This window comes from Cajanus cajan, chromosome 7 (genome assembly GCF_000230855.2).
Source record: "Cajanus cajan strain Asha chromosome 7, NIPB_CcT2T_4, whole genome shotgun sequence".
NCBI lineage: Eukaryota > Viridiplantae > Streptophyta > Magnoliopsida > Fabales > Fabaceae > Cajanus > Cajanus cajan.
The window spans coordinates 45,601,332-45,618,712 of record NC_138523.1 but is presented as its reverse complement, the minus strand read 5'-3'; the positions used below and the strand labels follow the sequence as shown (position 1 = coordinate 45,618,712).

Here is a 17,381-nt window from a genome sequence, read left to right as displayed (position 1 = left end):
GACTGTTCTAGAGGTTATATTGAGATTGACGATGTTATTATTTTGAGCTACCATAAAGTAACCTGTTAATAGTAGGAATTGTTTAATCGGCCACTTAGATTGTATAGTTTATTTTTATTGAATTATTGTACTTATGTCATTATGTTTGTATAATTATTTCAATTTTATGTGAATGATATATACTGCATATTCAAATATAATTGACATATAACTTTAAGTTATTAGTAATTTTCTATTGTTAAATATCAAGCCATTAAGTGTAGGGAGCATGACAGTCGTCACATATTTTGCACCTTTTTTTTTTTTTTTGGTTCGTTCCTGGAGTATCCACGCCGATAGCGGTGACTAATCTCCTAGCTAGGTTGGAGGCACCTCAAAGGGTGTGATAGTTGACCCCAATATTTAACGCGGCTGCATACACAAGACATGATTCGAACCCCTGACATTGCTTAAACGTGGATCAACTCCTACCGCTGAACCACACGTTTGAGGTTATATTTTGCACCTTCTAATATTATATATATATATATATATATATATATATATAAAGGAAATACCACTTATAGTAATCACATTTGGTCTTCACATTTAATAGACTATTTACCTTCTATTATTAAAAAATATATATAAAAAAATATTTTTCTAATAACTACTGTTCTCTTTTAATAACTTTCAACTCTACTACTTTTATTACTTAATTAGTTGAATCGAGATACTTTGTATCTCAATATATTTTATTTAATAAAAGTATTTAAGAATTATCGATGTAGATTAATTGGTGTTGCATTTGATCATCAAACTTTAAGGTTTTGAGTTTGAATCTTATGTTTGTATAAATGATTAGTTTTTAATATTATTTTTTATTACTTTAAAAGTTAAGGATAATATTGTCTAAAAATGTGTCCACATATTGTCTTTATATATGTTATAGATTATCTTTATTACTTAATTTTATTTTTTAAAATTTTTAAATAAAATACAAAGACACAAAATGTCTTGATCTCAGTAATAACTCCTAAAGAGGCTAGAGCAAGACCTAATTGAAAATGAATTGAATTATTTATTGTGTCATAAAGATCCTTATGTCCATGCCCCAATCTACCCTCCCGAAGGAGTATGTGCTTCTAAAAATGATAATAATTATTAATTTTTTACTTAAAAAATTGTCCCACTAACCTAAAGTCTTGGATTTGCCACTCTAAAGGAAACTTATATATAAATTTAAAATAAGATTTTAGAGAAGTAAATATGATAAATTTTTTACATATTATAAACTAATTTTAACTTATGAATAAACTTATTTTATTTTAAAAATATTTATGAAAAAACATTTTTAAAATGAATAAAGTACAAAACTATTCTAATTTTTTTCTTCTTTATTTATTTCGATGTTGTTTTTTTGTAGACTTTGAGGAATAATCATATAAAACTGTTTAAGTTTTTGCAAGAAGGCAAAAATTATATAATGGAAATTTTTACGGCGAGCAGTTCAAATAAAAAACGGAGTGTTATTAATCACACATGGAAGTTGAATATCATGTCAACTATCCACGTAACAAAGACTAAATTTTATGTCTTATAATAACTCGTGAATAATATATAATAGATAAAAGCAGAATACCTTACAAACTTACTATTATTATTATTTTTTTGTAAAGACTATGTTTTTTATTTTTAAAATAACATATATATATATATATATATATATATATATATATATATCATCAGTACTAATTTTATTTGAGAATTTAAGTAATATTTAATTGATATTATTAATATACTATTTTTATACATATTTTTATAATTTGGATATTTTTAATATAATATTAATTACTATATTATTAAATATAATATATAATTAGTTTTTATAATATTATTATTTATTACTGAAAAATAACACTTTTTGCTTTTATTTATTTTATTTAAATAAAAAATAAAAATGAGAGAGAAAAGAGAAATCAAGATAGATGTGCATTTATAGTAAAAAAGACAAAACAATTTAATTAAAATGTGTATACAAAGAAATAAAGTATCATTTATTAATAATATAGATTACATTTATAAGCATAATATATTTATCAAGTTTAATAAATCTAACGCTAATATACGTATATTAAACATACAACTTTTTAAATGAATGAATTTATTTTAAAAAATGATTTTAAATGAAACACAATTATTATATATAATATCGATCAAAATATATATGTGTGTAATTTATCTCATAATTCTTTTATATATTATAAATTTAATTATATATTTTACAAAAAAAAAAATCAAATGAGTGAATGACAACTTATAAACTCAAAACATTTTAATAGATATTTTAAGAGGAATGTTTCCTTCATTCTAAAAATAAATTTACCTAAATTTATTATGTTTAGCAACTTGTGTTTTAAATCAAATTTCAATGATCAAATATTTGAATTTAAAGCTTTTAATGCATTGTTCAATTATGTAATTTTTTTAAAATTTAAAAATATTTAATATTTTGTTTCATTAATTCAAATCAACATATAAAATAATTTAATGATTATCCGTCAATTTGAATTAATGAAACGAAATATCAAATAATTTTTAAATTTTTTTTAAATTTGTAAACATGATTTATGTATTAAAAATTTTTAATTCAACAACGATTGGATTGTTAAAATTTAATATAAAAAAATGAGTCATTAAATACAATATGTTTAGGTAGACTTATTCCTAGAATAAACATATTCCTCCTTATATTTTAAAATTTTATAATAAATATTTTTTAGTATTGTCAAGTTAAAAAGACTAAATTATTTTAATATAAAATGAGAGTAACAATGTAATACATATATCTTTTAAGAGAGAAAAATGTAAATTATTATATATTTAACATATAAATAGAAAGGCTTTAAAAAATTATGTCAATAAAAGTATATACTAATTAATCTCTCAAAAGTGTTGTTTACGGTTTAGTTTAATAATCTTGAATTAAATAGACTAAATTGTATCGGAGAGTTATTTATATTGTTGTACATGAGTGAGCATACATGGAAATGATTATCTACAAAATTTGATATAATTAATAAATAGATTTTTTAAAACATTTGATTCACAATCGTGTATGAAATTTGCTTGAACGTTTTTTTTCTTATTTATTTTCCACTTGTTTTAATTATTTATTTTATATTCATTATTATTCACTATTTTTATTTTATTACAATAAAAAAAATCCTAAAAGAGAGAAAGAGAAACAAAAGTAAAAGAAAATTAATTGACCCATTTAAATTTTATTTGCTCAACAACGAAATGGGCCTTTATTCTAAGATTTGAACCCATGACCCAACAAAACCCATTTTCTTGTATTCAAATATTGCCTAATGTTCGTAACCCACTATCAGTAACCCTTGTCAATGAAGTTATTAATGTCTCTTGGTAGAGAGAATGACAGCAACAAATAACTTTGTCTTTCCCCCATCATGTATTTGTACATGAGAAAGAGAGAGGGCGATATTTTATTTTAAATTTTTTTTTATAAGTCTTCATAGTGTCATATCGACTTATATTCTTAAATATAATTATTATCAATAGTAAAATTACGTTATATAAACATAAATTAATCATTAAATCTTAATGTTAATCATAGTGTTAAAAATCATATCGATCTTCAAATTGATTAGAATACTGAGTCAGCAGTCAGGTTAAAGGTTAAACTGGTAGATCACTAATTGAACTGTATGATTCAGTTTTTTTAAAATATTCATGTTAAATATGTTTTATACTTATAAATTTTAATAAATTAATATCTTATTTTAAATTTCAATTTTATTTAAAATTTTATTTTATTTTATTTTGTATTAAGAAATACATAAAAAAATTACACATTAAATTGTATGTTAATACAAATTAAAAATATAAATAATATGTACATATATAATATACTTGTAATTGGCACCACAAAATAATATATGTAATATCTACATAGATATTATATTATTAAATATATAATTTAAAATTAATAATATACTATAAAAGTTTTATAAGTTGCATACATTACAAAAAAAATACATTAGAACAAGTAGTTATTGTTATATTTGATAAGATTCTTTGCTCTTTCATGAAGAAGATTCAATTTTTATTGTTGTTTTTGATATTTGTGGTCCCTTAAAAAAAAAAAATTGTGATTAAACTGATTTGACCTATCGCTTCAATGATCAAATAAAAAAATTGATCAATTTACTTCGATTTGAAACGAATCAAATGCATAATTGATTAAACTCAAGATTCAAACCGGCTAAACCACCAATTTTGGGTTGAACCAATCTGATTGGCCCATCCGAACCCATTTTTAAATCTCTGATATTAATACATTGTGTAAATCATCTCGATAGGTAAAAGAGAGAGTGAATTTGAAAAATTATTTTCTGTAAATTTTGGTATAGAATTTCAAAATGGAGAAAAAGGAAATCATTAGTTCGGAAGTAGTAAAAAATATTTTTGAATTCTTCCAACCGACACACGCATGCTCTTAAAAAGTTAGAAGACTGTCCTTTGCTAGTTGTTTATTAGTAGTTGAAGGTCCATGTACTGATTAATATATATATATATATACTCGTTTAATGTTCCACTAGTAGTCTACTTGTTTTTCACTCTCTGAATTAAATGTTAACCATATTGATACTAGTAACTATGCTAATTGCTCTTGCCTTGACTACTGTTATTTTTCTCTCTGTGAATTAGTAGTATTTTTTCTTTCTTCTTATAATTATGCTATTACTACAAAATATTTATTTATTTTGTCAATATTTATTTTTATTAAAAATTTAATTGATCATCTTTAGTAAAACATTTTTTAAATCATATTTTTTCATTACAATATTTGAGCATATACTACAAATATATTTGTAAGTATATTATTACACTTTTGAGTGAACTTAAGGCAAGATTAAACGTGTTTTTAATTTTTAATTACAAATTTATCTCTTTATTCTCGATTTGTTTCTTGTTTTAAAGATTTGTATACTAAACAGAAAACAAAAAGTTACGGATGTACAAATTTTTAAAAACACCGAAAATAAGGTGACAATTTATAATTAAAAAGTAAAAACAAGAAAGTGAAAACATTTTTTTTAGTAGAACACAAACAATAAAGTTAGAATATTATGCGATTTTTTTTTTATAAACAAAAGAGATTTAAATTAAAAAGGAGTACAGGACGTACTCCAATCCATTACAAGAAACACAAAAATATAGTTAGAAATCAAAATCAAAGTCAAAACTATGAGAAACATAAATTAGGGTTATGATACCAACTAATGTAACTAAAAGAACATTAAGGGACAAAATTAGTTATCCACTTTCATGAACGCAGTTTAATATTGTCCAACACTTCCTTGCAATCCGTAACACCTTACTGAAATGTGATCACATACCGATGAAGCCATAGTGACCAAATAACAAAAACCTAAATCACCAGAAAATACTGAGAACGTTTTTTATAAATATCAAGATTCATCCAATATAAATAAAGAGATGTTAAAGAATTAGGAAAGATCACCGCCACCTCCAACCAATTGGCCACAGCTAACCAAGTATTAAAAGTTACGGGGCATATTAGAAAAAAGATGAAGAGGGTCTTCAATAAATAAAGAACAAAAAAGAACATAAATTGTTATCCAAATCCTACCTTTTGCTCAACCCTAATTATTTAAATAAAAATGACTCTATGTGTAAAAAAGAAAAATTATGTGTATGTTTAAATATCAATTTAAATTTATGTTGGATGAAAAAATACACGCTCAATTACAGAAAAAACTAAAGTTTATAAATGTAAAGTTTTTGTTTCAACTTCAATTAAGTTTAACTCAACTAATTTTTAAACACACTTCATAAAATTGGTGCGTTGTACCATTTTCAACGGAAAAGCAAACCCTCAAAGTCACCTCTTAAATTCGTAATTGGTTATCTTTTCTTGTGGACTTACTCTAATATGTTCAAAGGATTTCCTAACTTGGGCCTTTGGCATTTTAATTAATCAGTCACGTGTTAGGTTCCCTAACTTATATCAATATGGATTTTGAACCCGACAAACACAAGCCTCAAGTTTTCTCCACCTTTTCTTCCTTAACTTTTTGCTTTATTCTATCACAATATTGTATAATTGTGAATGATTATAAGGAGACTTGGATAAAGAACCAAACACGCCACTGGATGTGGAAAGCAAGAAATTAAACCTATATTTATCAAGTTATTATATATATCATCATATCTTAATTGTTGATAGTAGAAATTTATTTCAGAAGACTCTTAAATAGGTCGCCACTTTTTTTTTTTATGATGACTTTTTGTTCAACATTTTTTTTCCTAGTTGTAAATTTCTTTTTATTCAAATCAGTCATATGTTTTCAGCTTGAATATATTTTTATTCAAATCAGTCATATGTTTTCAGCTTGAATATATATAAGATGAGTTAAATCTCAATTCAATCGTGATTAAGATTCTAATTAATGTGTAAAGTGTTCAACTTAACTTATAAAAGCTTAAAGAAAAATACTCTTAACTTACGCTTTTGTTATAATTTTGTTTTTAAAAAATTAATAGTGCATGGCGGTTAAAAATATTGGACATCAAGTGTAAATTAAAATCACTAGAAATTATAGAGTTAACGACGCTAGCTTAATTTGGATGGAAAAGATAATATTATATCAATTTTTAAAATTAACGATTAATAAATAAAAAAAAGAAGACCAAATCCAAACAAATAAATAATTAAGAGGAATAAGAGATGAAGTGAGTGATTAAGCCTTAATTTTAATTCAAGAACAACATTAAAAACTCTTAAAATATTACTAAGATTAGTCCTCTTATTTTATGGGTCCAAAGTGAAACAATAAACGATGACTATTTATGTACAAATATATCTTAGAAGAAAACATATTTTGTTATATATTGGAAAAATAGCATTTTAACATATATAAAAAAATAATTATATTTTTCATTCAATATACTTTTATATTGTCATCTATCATCAATAAAATATTTTAATTTGCTCTTAAATATGTCACTTATTCCTTATAAAACAATATATATATATATATATAAATTATCATAAAGTGAAATTTCTTTAAGCGTTCTAGAAACAAAGCGATTAATAATAATATTACTAACATCAATATTTTCAACATTTTTTTTATCCATAGATAAAATTGTTAAAGCTAGCTAGCATCAACTTTTCTTGTAACGTTGATGAATTCAAATAGATTTTATTAATTTTAGCTTTAAAAAATTAGTTGATCTTTTTAAACATTTTTTAAAGTCTTTCACAATCTTTAGTGTCTTAACTATATGAATCTAAAGGGGGTGTATTGGTTTAAGATTTCGTAGGATTTTAAAAGACTTTTTTTGAGTAAAAAAATCTATTGGTATTCAATCAGGATTTTATGTCACTTAAAAACAATCCAGTGGTATTCAATCTGGATTTTCAAGATTTTTTAAAGAGTCCATTAAAATCCACTGGTATTCATTTGAGATTTTTTATAACTTAAAAACAATTCATTAGTATTAAAAAATATAAGGATTTTAAAGGATTGTTGTATGAGAGGGATTTTGAAGGACTTTCTAGTGTTATCTATAAATACTAGATTCATAAAACAATCACATCCAAACCCATCGGATTTTGAAGGATTGTTTTAAGTGACTTTTCAAGTGTTTCAAGAATTTTCAAGTGAGTTTTTCATATTTTTTTTTCTATGCTCCTGTCTTATCCATTTTTTTCTCTACTAATAATATTGCACTATTATTCATTGCTAATATATAATAATGTAGTATTGTTCTCATCTCATTCCCCTATTTTGTGAAACTCCGATATGTAAATGATAGTGTCATTGACTTGCTCTATTTTTCTGTTCGTTCTCTTTAATTGACTTGCTTTATTTTATTCTATGTAGTTGAATTTGTTCCTTTATATAACACAAAAAAATGCTTGAAATTTTAACTTTCCAGTGCTAATTTTTTTTATAACACACGTCAAGAAAAGAAAAAGGTGAAAGATGAAATTGATATCATAATCTCTACAATATATATATATATATATATATATATATATATATATATATATATATAAGATGAATTTGTTAGGGTTTCTGTGAGTAGAATGAGATGAAAATGGATCTTAGTTGGGGGAAGAACCCTCTCCGCATAAAAATTGCGATCTCTCTCCTTCCCTTGAATTTGTTACTCTTATCCCTCCTCCTTTTATGACTCAACAATTATTTTATTTTTTTTACTATGAATTTTTCTTTTTATTTTTATATTGTGAAATTAGGATTTTTTATATTTTAAAAAAAATAAAATTAACATAAGACATTGCAGTATCTAATTTTTTAGGGTTTAGGATTTATGCCTTCATTAACTTATTTTTTTTAAAAAAGAAAATATTGTTAAAATATTTGTTAGAATAATTTACATTTATAAATATCGTTAAAAATTCTCTATATCTAAATACTTTCGTTTATATAAAAAAAAATTATATATCTAAATATTTTCCCAATATCAAATATACTGATTTTTTTATATAAAAATTTATTTTATATTTCTATATTTCTGTTTTTGCATTTTTTTTATAATGGCTGAGGTATTTGATCCATTTGGATAGCCAAGATATGTTCGATATTGTATGATTAATGTGCTTCTAAAAATAATAATATAATTTTATTGATTTTTTCTCTTAGCCATAATTATTTATATAATTAGTTTTCAACATATATTGTTTTAGTAATTCAAATGGGAGATTCACAAGGAAATAATAAAGGAAAAGGAAAAGAGAAAAAAATATGAAGCTTGGACTAAGGAGGATTCCGATGAATTGTTACAATTGATAGTGGATGCTATAAAAAAAGGATAGGATATTATGGAGAATTATTATTATTATTATTTATCTAGACATTATTTTTTTTTTATTATTTTTGTCTTTGACTCTTTTTAAATTTGAATGTATGATTTTTTTTTTTAATCTTATCAAATGTCAAAACTTCACAAAAATTCTACAAAATTCACAAAATCTCACAGAATCCATTAAAATCCTGATTTAAAAGTCTTGCAAAATCTATTAAAATCATAATTTTAAGTCTTATAGAATCCTGCAAAATCTTAAAAGTCATGAAAATCCTGCAAAGTCTTTTAAAATCCGCAGGATTTTTTTTAACTAAAAAAGTCCTTTAAAATCCTAATCCAATACACCCCCCTAAGTTTAATTTAATCATATATATATAAAAGTGATTTATAATGTATGAATTTTTATTATTTATATACTTTATTTTAATTATATCATTATTCAATATAAAATTTATAAAACTCTAAATATATGCACTTGATACGAGAAAAGTTTATTAACGAATAATACGATAAATTCAACAATAAAATATTAATATAAACTTTAATATAATCTTAAAGAATACTTATGATAAGAGTCACTCCCTCTTAGTAAAATCTAGTTAACTTGGTCGGTTCCCTCTAGCATTTAATATTATATTTAAGTCTCATATGAAAATAAATATATTATCCATTATCTTGTCAACATATTTCTAAAAAGATGTTATAACTAATATTATATTGTAATTAATAATGTATGAAGAGTTGTTATGGTACAAGGCTCTCCAAATTTGATGCATGCTTTTGTGGCTATGAATGAGCAGTTAAGGAATAATGTTCCGTTATCATTGGTTCTAATCAGCATGAGCATCCACTATATATTAATCTAAAATATAAATTAATTAATTAACTCATTGTTATATATATTTAGAACAACACCCATAGGGCAGAAAGATTCTTTTATTCCAAGCTCCTGTAAAATATGGGAAACAACTACATGGCTAGCGTTGAAAGACACAGTAATGAAATCTGGGAATATAACTTTGTTCAGCCTTCTAGATATTTATTGTTTAACCATTTTCAAAGATGGTGTCTAAAAAGGAGATTACCAGAATATATTATTTTTCCTTTGCATCTAAAATCTGCTTTCTTTTTATAAGCTCATCCATATACCACGACACTTGTTATTCCCATTTCATCAAGCATGCACTTAGATACCATTCCTGTCTGAAAGGTTGTAACATCAATTTGGTTTAGTTGAAAGAAATTATGCTATATACATAAATATCTACATCTACGTATAAAAAAGAATTGATACTCTTTTTCGTACCATTAGTTTTGCCTATATGTGTTAAAGTGTATACTATATATAATAACTCAAGCTTGATTACAAAATATTATATATCGATCGACCATTTTGAGAGATCCAAATGGCACTGAGGAATATATTCCATCGCTGGTTTCTTCCTTAGTTGTTCTTCTTTTCTTCTTTATATCTACCATGGCTTCCTTGCTAGAGAGAGTTTTCGGCTCTGAAATCTCTTCGTTTATATACCGTTGTTTTATCTATCAAGATCATCATAACAAAGGCATCCATCATAAGAAGTTCAACATGCCAAAGAAGGCTCGACCACTTTCCTTGCAGGTTAATTAATTTGCTTTCAATATTATTTCTCTTTTTTCATTAATCTTGAAAGTGGAATTAATATAAAGCAAAGGGAAGGATGATTATTAAAATATATTTTAATTTCTCCTTGATTAGTTGTTTCATATATTCTTTCTCCATCGATAGTTTTTTATTTTTATTTTTTATTTTACATAGTTTCATCTCATGTCATAGGACTTTATTCATGATATAATTTTTGGAATAAATAAAACGAAACTGAAACTGATCGAAATTTAAAATCAGTCTTACTCATGCATGCATGTTGGTGTCGGTGAGATTTCCAATTATTTATGATACAATTTGATCTCCCATCGGTATAAGAGAAAGAGAAACCATATGTGAGTTCTCCTTTTGATTAAGAAGTTGAAGGTGAAGAACAAAGAAGTAAGAAAAAAAGTTATCTATACGACAGGTTAATGATCTTGTCAGACACTGAGTAAAGAGTGAAAAAAGTGACTTTTCAGATGAGTACATATGAGAATATATGAAAATCACCATCAATTGGTTACTTTTATTTTGGGAGATTGTTCCCACCCCAATTTTTATTTACTGGGTCAGTAGTATTTTATTTTGATTTAGTTGCTGTTTTCAAACCTGTAAGTAGTAAGTATTTAACAAAATATATATACATAGCGATTGAATTTCATGTAAATATATGTAGCTGTTGCTTAAATTTTGAGAAAGAATCAGAATATGAAGTAGGAGACAAATATATAGTTAGGGAAAAACTGTCATGTAACTGAAATGACATCTGAGATACTTATTCGTTTCAGACCGTTGAGCTGAAAGTAAGGATGTGCTGCACTGGCTGCGAGAGAGTTGTTAAAAACGCCATATACAAGCTCAAAGGTATCTTTATTTTATCTTTTTTTTTTTTTTTTTTTTCGTTTTTAAATGTGTAGGACTTCCTAAGTTAGTCATATTGAGGTTTTTAGAGAAGCATTTTAGAGAAAAAAAAATTGTTTAGATTAATTAATTAAGAGAATTATATATAATTTATAGAAAAGGCATAAGTAGGGATAATTAAAATATTTCACAATAATTTAATTAATAATTTATTCTAAAAAGTTCCTGAATTTAAGATGGTAAATGAAAACTTGTATTCTATTGTTTTTCTCCGTCAATAATCTCCTACCTTAAACATATTCTATACGCGACTCAAATTGGACAATAATAGTACGACAAAATAAAAATATTTTTGGAATCAAATCCAAACACTCTTATTACATATTCTCATTCTCCTATTCGCAAGTCATCGACTAATGGATATATTCTACAATTATTTGAAACAATAATCTATAAACCTCCCAATAAAAGTGCTTTATATATTATTAGTAGGGTTTGTGCCTCTTAATTTTTTGAAATAAAAAAAATAATGAAGTAAATAATAGATAGTTATTAAAAGAGTGTGAAGTTTATATTCGTTGAAATTTTAAAACACAAAAATATATATTAAAAAAGTGTGAAAAATTACTAATTATGTGAGAAAAGATATTAAAAAATTATTAATTATTAATTTTTTTTAAGTAATTGAATGATGAAATAGTCCAATATGTATTGATATTGATATAAAAAAGAACCGCTAGATTTACCTAGTAGTTGGAATATTGGGATAATATGAATAAGTTCTAGGTTTAAATCTTGAAATTGTCATTATAATTTTAATAGAAAAAAAAATTATTAATATAAAAAAACTGGTGAATTATATTATTGTGATGAGTTTAACTGTTTTTTGTAAGCTGCGAATATAATATTCCGGCTTTCACTGTGCTTTATTATTAAATTAATGTAATAAATATTAAAATTGAATATTTATAGTTTATGATAGTTCATCGTTTAAGCAAAGAAAGATTCAAGAAGAATAAATTGCCTTTTGAACAATCGATGCAAATGTTTTTTTATTTATTTATTTTGATGTGTTTCAAATTCCCTTAAAAAATACTATAAAATATTTATTTTTTCAAATAAGTCATTTATATATTTACCAATTGAGAATTATTTGGAAGATTAATTGTGATAATGTTGTACTCTTTAATATTGTACAAATTTCCAATGCGTACGAATAGTATTTCGTTGCAAGTTTTTGTTTCAGAAAGATTGAACTCTTTCAAGGGTCGGAATTTTTAACATGATTGACACCATCTTATAATTACATATTTTTACATGTTATACCTTAAAAATGAAGGTTCACATTTTAAATTTTTTTAACTTGATGTTGAAAATGAGATGGTTATTTTTTCAAAAAAATTTTAGACTAATTTTTTTTCCTTTTTTTTCGATTTAAAACAAACTAGTAACTAATAAGGCACATATCAATTGGTTAGTATTAATTTCATTAAAAATGGTGCAATTTGAACAAAATATTAATTAACAATGCTAAATCTATATAATCTATAACCATAATAATCACTTTTATATATGATTTTTGTATCCAATTATATTTATGTGATCAGTACATAAATCATTTACACTTTTTAATTAATCATTCACTATTATATAAATTTTTAACATTTTTTTATTTTAAAAAATAACATAGAGATAGAAAGTGTCTAATTTTCTCTGCTGTTACATATCTTATATATAGGCATTGATTCAGTGGAGGTTGACTTGGGAATGGAAAGGGTAACAGTTGGAGGGTATGTGGATCGGAACAAGGTCCTTAAGGCCGTGAGAAGGGCAGGGAAAAGGGCAGAATTCTGGCCTTACCCTAATCCACCACTTTACTTCACAACTGCTGACAATTACTTCAAAGACACCACCCATGAGTTCAAAGAAAGCTATAACTACTATAGACATGGCTACAACCTCCCAGAGAGGCATGGCACCTTTCATGTCTCTCACCGTGGAGATGACAACGTTAGTAACATGTTCAATGATGATAATGTCAATGCTTGCTCTATCATGTAATTGTAATTATTATTACTATATATATCCTTGTTATATATATGTGTGTGCTAGCTAGCTATTAGGGAAAACTAGTCCCATCATGACAATATGTAAATTTGCAGTAGCAATAACTCCTATGTGTATATGGTTAAAAATTAAAGATATATGTGTTATACATATGTGCATGAAACGTGCCATGTGCTTTTGAGAATTTGAAGAAATTTTATTAAAATAATCAAGGAAGTTTAACACTTTCTACAACTAATTAAAGTGACCAATCGTTGGTTGGTGCAGTGGTAGCATGGGTTGGTGCAGTGGTAGCATGGGGCTGCACTTGGTAGGGAGGCCTGCGGATCGATCCCCCACAACGGCGATTGGGAGGGGCTTAAATACCGTAATCCTTGGACCCGTCCCGAATCCGGATTAGTCGGCCCATTGTGGTTCGGATACCGGGTGGTTATACCAAAAAAAAAAAAAAACTAATTAAAGTGTAAAGTGCATTAATTTTATACAGAAATTCATAAAACATGTGAGTTTAATTTATATAATTTTTAGTGTAAAATATTTTAAGATAATTATTATAAAAAAAATACATGGCAATATTTACGCAACATACATAAAACTGATAAATGGAAGAAAAAAAAACAGATACATGACAATATGATAATGTGAGAAAAACAATAATTATTATTGTTCACATTGCATTAACTAATATTAATATTTAGGATTTAGGGTTTTGTATATATATATAAGAGGGTTCAACGATACCAATATAATTTTTACTAAATATTACACCGCTCAATAACTTTATATTAAATAAGAATTTTGTAAATCTAACTGTTAGATTGAAAGTTTATGTCACTTTATATGTTTATATTAAATTTTGTTAAAATTAAACAATAATTCGAAGGTAATTAAAGTGTTCATATTTTATTATATTTTGAAATATATATATATATATATATATATATTACGTTAATTTTATTTTATAAGAATAAAGTATCAAATCATATTGAATTAATATAAAATTTTGTATATATGATCTAAGAGTAAAGAACTTTTAATCTAATGATTAAATTTACAAAATTCTTATTTAATATAAAATTATTGAGTGATGTAATACTTAGTAAAAATTATATTGGTATTGTTTGAACTCTTCTCATTTATACTTTATCAATAAAACTATATTTGCATAAACTATAAGTATCAAGTTTCTTTGCTAGTTATTTTTTATAAAAAAATCAAATTGTTCAAATTTTATTATTTCTAATATTTGAAATTTTTTTTAATCTATATAGTTTTACTTTACTTTTTAGTTCTTATAATTTAAAATATATATTTTTAATCTCTATACTTATCTTTTTAATTATTCTTAATTCTATTTAATTTAAGAAAATTTTTAATTTTTATATTTACAATTTAAAAAAAAAATATTTTTAGTCCTTATTGTTATTATTATTTTTTTTAAATTATATAGTTTAAGTTGATGTGATAGAGATATGTGTGAACAGTAAGAAATGTGTATTAACAATAAATGGTATTCCAACAATTACTTGTTGTCAGCCATGGTATACGTTGTCGGAGGGGCATCATGTCCTTTACAACTATGTTTTTTGTTGAAATGTCATCGACTATCATACAATCTCTTCAAAGCATTCATGACCACTGTATGCCATAGTTGAGAGCACCGTTAACAACCTTTAGTTCATCCTATCATGCAATGAATTTGGAGTCCCATGAAGACGAAGAACCCCTTTGTGGTCCAAACCCACAACACGTCATCTATCTCTTCCCCCTCTTAACCTCTGCCATTAAAACCACCATTCAAAGTTTTAACAATTGAATCCAAAGGTATTGAGGTCATCACAAACTCTAAAATTCACCTTCTGTAGTCCACCACAAACCATTCTTTATCCTACCATGCACGGGACACTCAAAATTTGTAGTTGCACACCCTCTCATACTTCGATTTGCGACAATCTTGTTTAGATACATGGAACTCCCTCACATCGCATCTCAGCAAGTAACAACTGTAAAATCATTCAAAAATTATGCTGGTCAGAAACCAAATTAGAAAAAAGGAAGGGAGGAAGAGATGAATCTAGTGTGAAGGGGTGTAGATAAATCTTTGTTAATTTAGATTAATCTAATGATAAATAATCGTGGACCTCTATAAATCACATTACCTCATTTATAGCCTCCATCATAACCAAATACTTAAATATATTTTCAATTATTTAAACATGAAGTAAATTTAACTTTTATCTCTTAAATTTAAAATTAATTTTTTAGTCTTTACAATTAAAAAATACATTTTATTTTAGTCTTCATACTCATATATTATTATTGAATTTCTCAAACAAAACTTAACTATTATTGAATACGTTGCAGAAAATCCACTTATTTTTTTTATTTATCAATATTGCATGTGAAAACATCAAAATGATGTTACGTTACACAATTAATTCAATGTCACCGTTTATGATGCTACAATCTACATGTTAGGCTTGGGCAAATTTTCTCAAAGTCAAAACTATTCAAAAGTATAAGAGAGACATTGAGTCGGTTTGGATGGTTATTCTTACTAAACAAATAAAAAAGGCAGTTTAAAATAGACTAAAGCAGGTGAGTTTAGTTTGAGAATTTTTTTTTTCGTTGAAAGTGATCCGTAAAAATTATTTTAGATAAAGTAAAATTTTATTAAAATTGATAAAAAAAAAAGTGAGAGGAAAAAAGTTAAAAAGTTGAGTTATTTTATGTAGTCACACCACATGAACCTATGAAAACATTGTAGATTTTTGGTCGAATTTTTTACGAAAGTATAGTTTTTTGATTTTTTTTTTTTACTAAAAAAGCACCTGATACAATTTATTTACACACCTAGCACCATTCACTGTTCACACTCAGAATTCGGTTTTCGTGGATTCGAATTCTGAGCTTCAAATTTTATTTTTTTGTGTGATCAGAATTCGGTTTCTCGGGAACCGAATTCTGAGTAATTTTAATTTAATTTTTTTTTTGTTTTTAGCCCAGTTTGCACGAATCTTGGAACTGGAACGGGCCATTCTGGAAGCAGAACGACCCGTTCTTCTTGCACACGTAGAATGTTAAAGCTTAACTCTAAAATGGCCCGTTCTTTGGCCGTTCCATTTTCAAAATTAACATTATATGTGTGCAAGCAGAACGGGCCGTTCTGGTTCCAGAACGGACAATTCCAGTTCCAAGATTCGTGCAAACTGAGCCACAAACCAATTTTTTTTTTAAAAATTACTCGGAATTCAGTTCCCCGGGAACCAAATTCTGATCACACAAAAAAAAAATTTGAAACTCCGAATTCGATTCCCCGAGAACCGAATTCTGAGTGTGAACAGTGAATGTGCTAGATGTGTAAATAAAGTGTAACATGTTTTTGATAAATTTTTTTTAAAAAAATTCCTTTTGGTCATGTCACTTCAATCATTTCTATATTCTTGATGTATGTTTCCAATTTTTGGATTTTCAAACTCACAAACCTTTCCACCATGCTCCTACCAGCATGCCAAAGCCCCATATTTGATCATTTTTTAATACGCAACTCCACCCTCACCTGCATTTTTCACACCTTCTCTTTAAACTTTGACTTTTCCTCACTTTGTTACAACCTACAATTTCTCTTCATGATCTGGGCATATAACTTCCTTGCATGCTTTGGTGCAACAACTCGAAAAGCCCAACTCATTCTTCACCTTCATCAATCATAACTTTTCCATCTCCCAAGGAATTTTCTCGCAATATAATTAATCACGATAACAACGAGAATAATACAAAGTAAAAGTAAGGAAGAATAATGACCAAAAGGAATTTTTTAGTTAAACTTGACGACTCAAGACTTAAATTGATCAGAGTTGGTATGAATTTTTCCTTATTTCAATTTGTACTAAATTTAAAATATTTGAACATGTCGTAACTGATCGATTTACAATCCTACTAATAATTTTTAGAGACAAAA

General features: G+C 25.6%; 1 protein-coding gene across 1 annotated transcript; it reads left to right on the top strand.

Moving 5' to 3' along the window:
* Window positions 1-10,231: 10,231 nt before the first annotated feature.
* On the top strand, window positions 10,232-13,604 carry LOC109795132 (heavy metal-associated isoprenylated plant protein 30). Its single transcript, XM_020354554.3, has 3 exons — window positions 10,232-10,486; window positions 11,281-11,356; window positions 13,092-13,604. The coding sequence occupies exons 1-3, from the start codon at window positions 10,343-10,345 to the stop codon at window positions 13,412-13,414; spliced, it is 543 nt and encodes a 180-aa protein (XP_020210143.1). The 5' UTR covers window positions 10,232-10,342; the 3' UTR covers window positions 13,415-13,604.
* Window positions 13,605-17,381: the final 3,777 nt, after the last annotated feature.

Bases quoted from the DNA above. Each gene is read 5' to 3' on its own strand.
- LOC109795132 (XM_020354554.3), top strand. From the start codon at position 10,343: ATGGCTTCCTTGCTAGAGAGAGTTTTCGGCTCTGAAATCTCTTCGTTT. The intron at 10,487-11,280 runs GTTAATTAATTT...TATTCGTTTCAG, and splicing joins CTCGACCACTTTCCTTGCAG to ACCGTTGAGCTGAAAGTAAG. The intron at 11,357-13,091 runs GTATCTTTATTT...TCTTATATATAG, and splicing joins CGCCATATACAAGCTCAAAG to GCATTGATTCAGTGGAGGTT.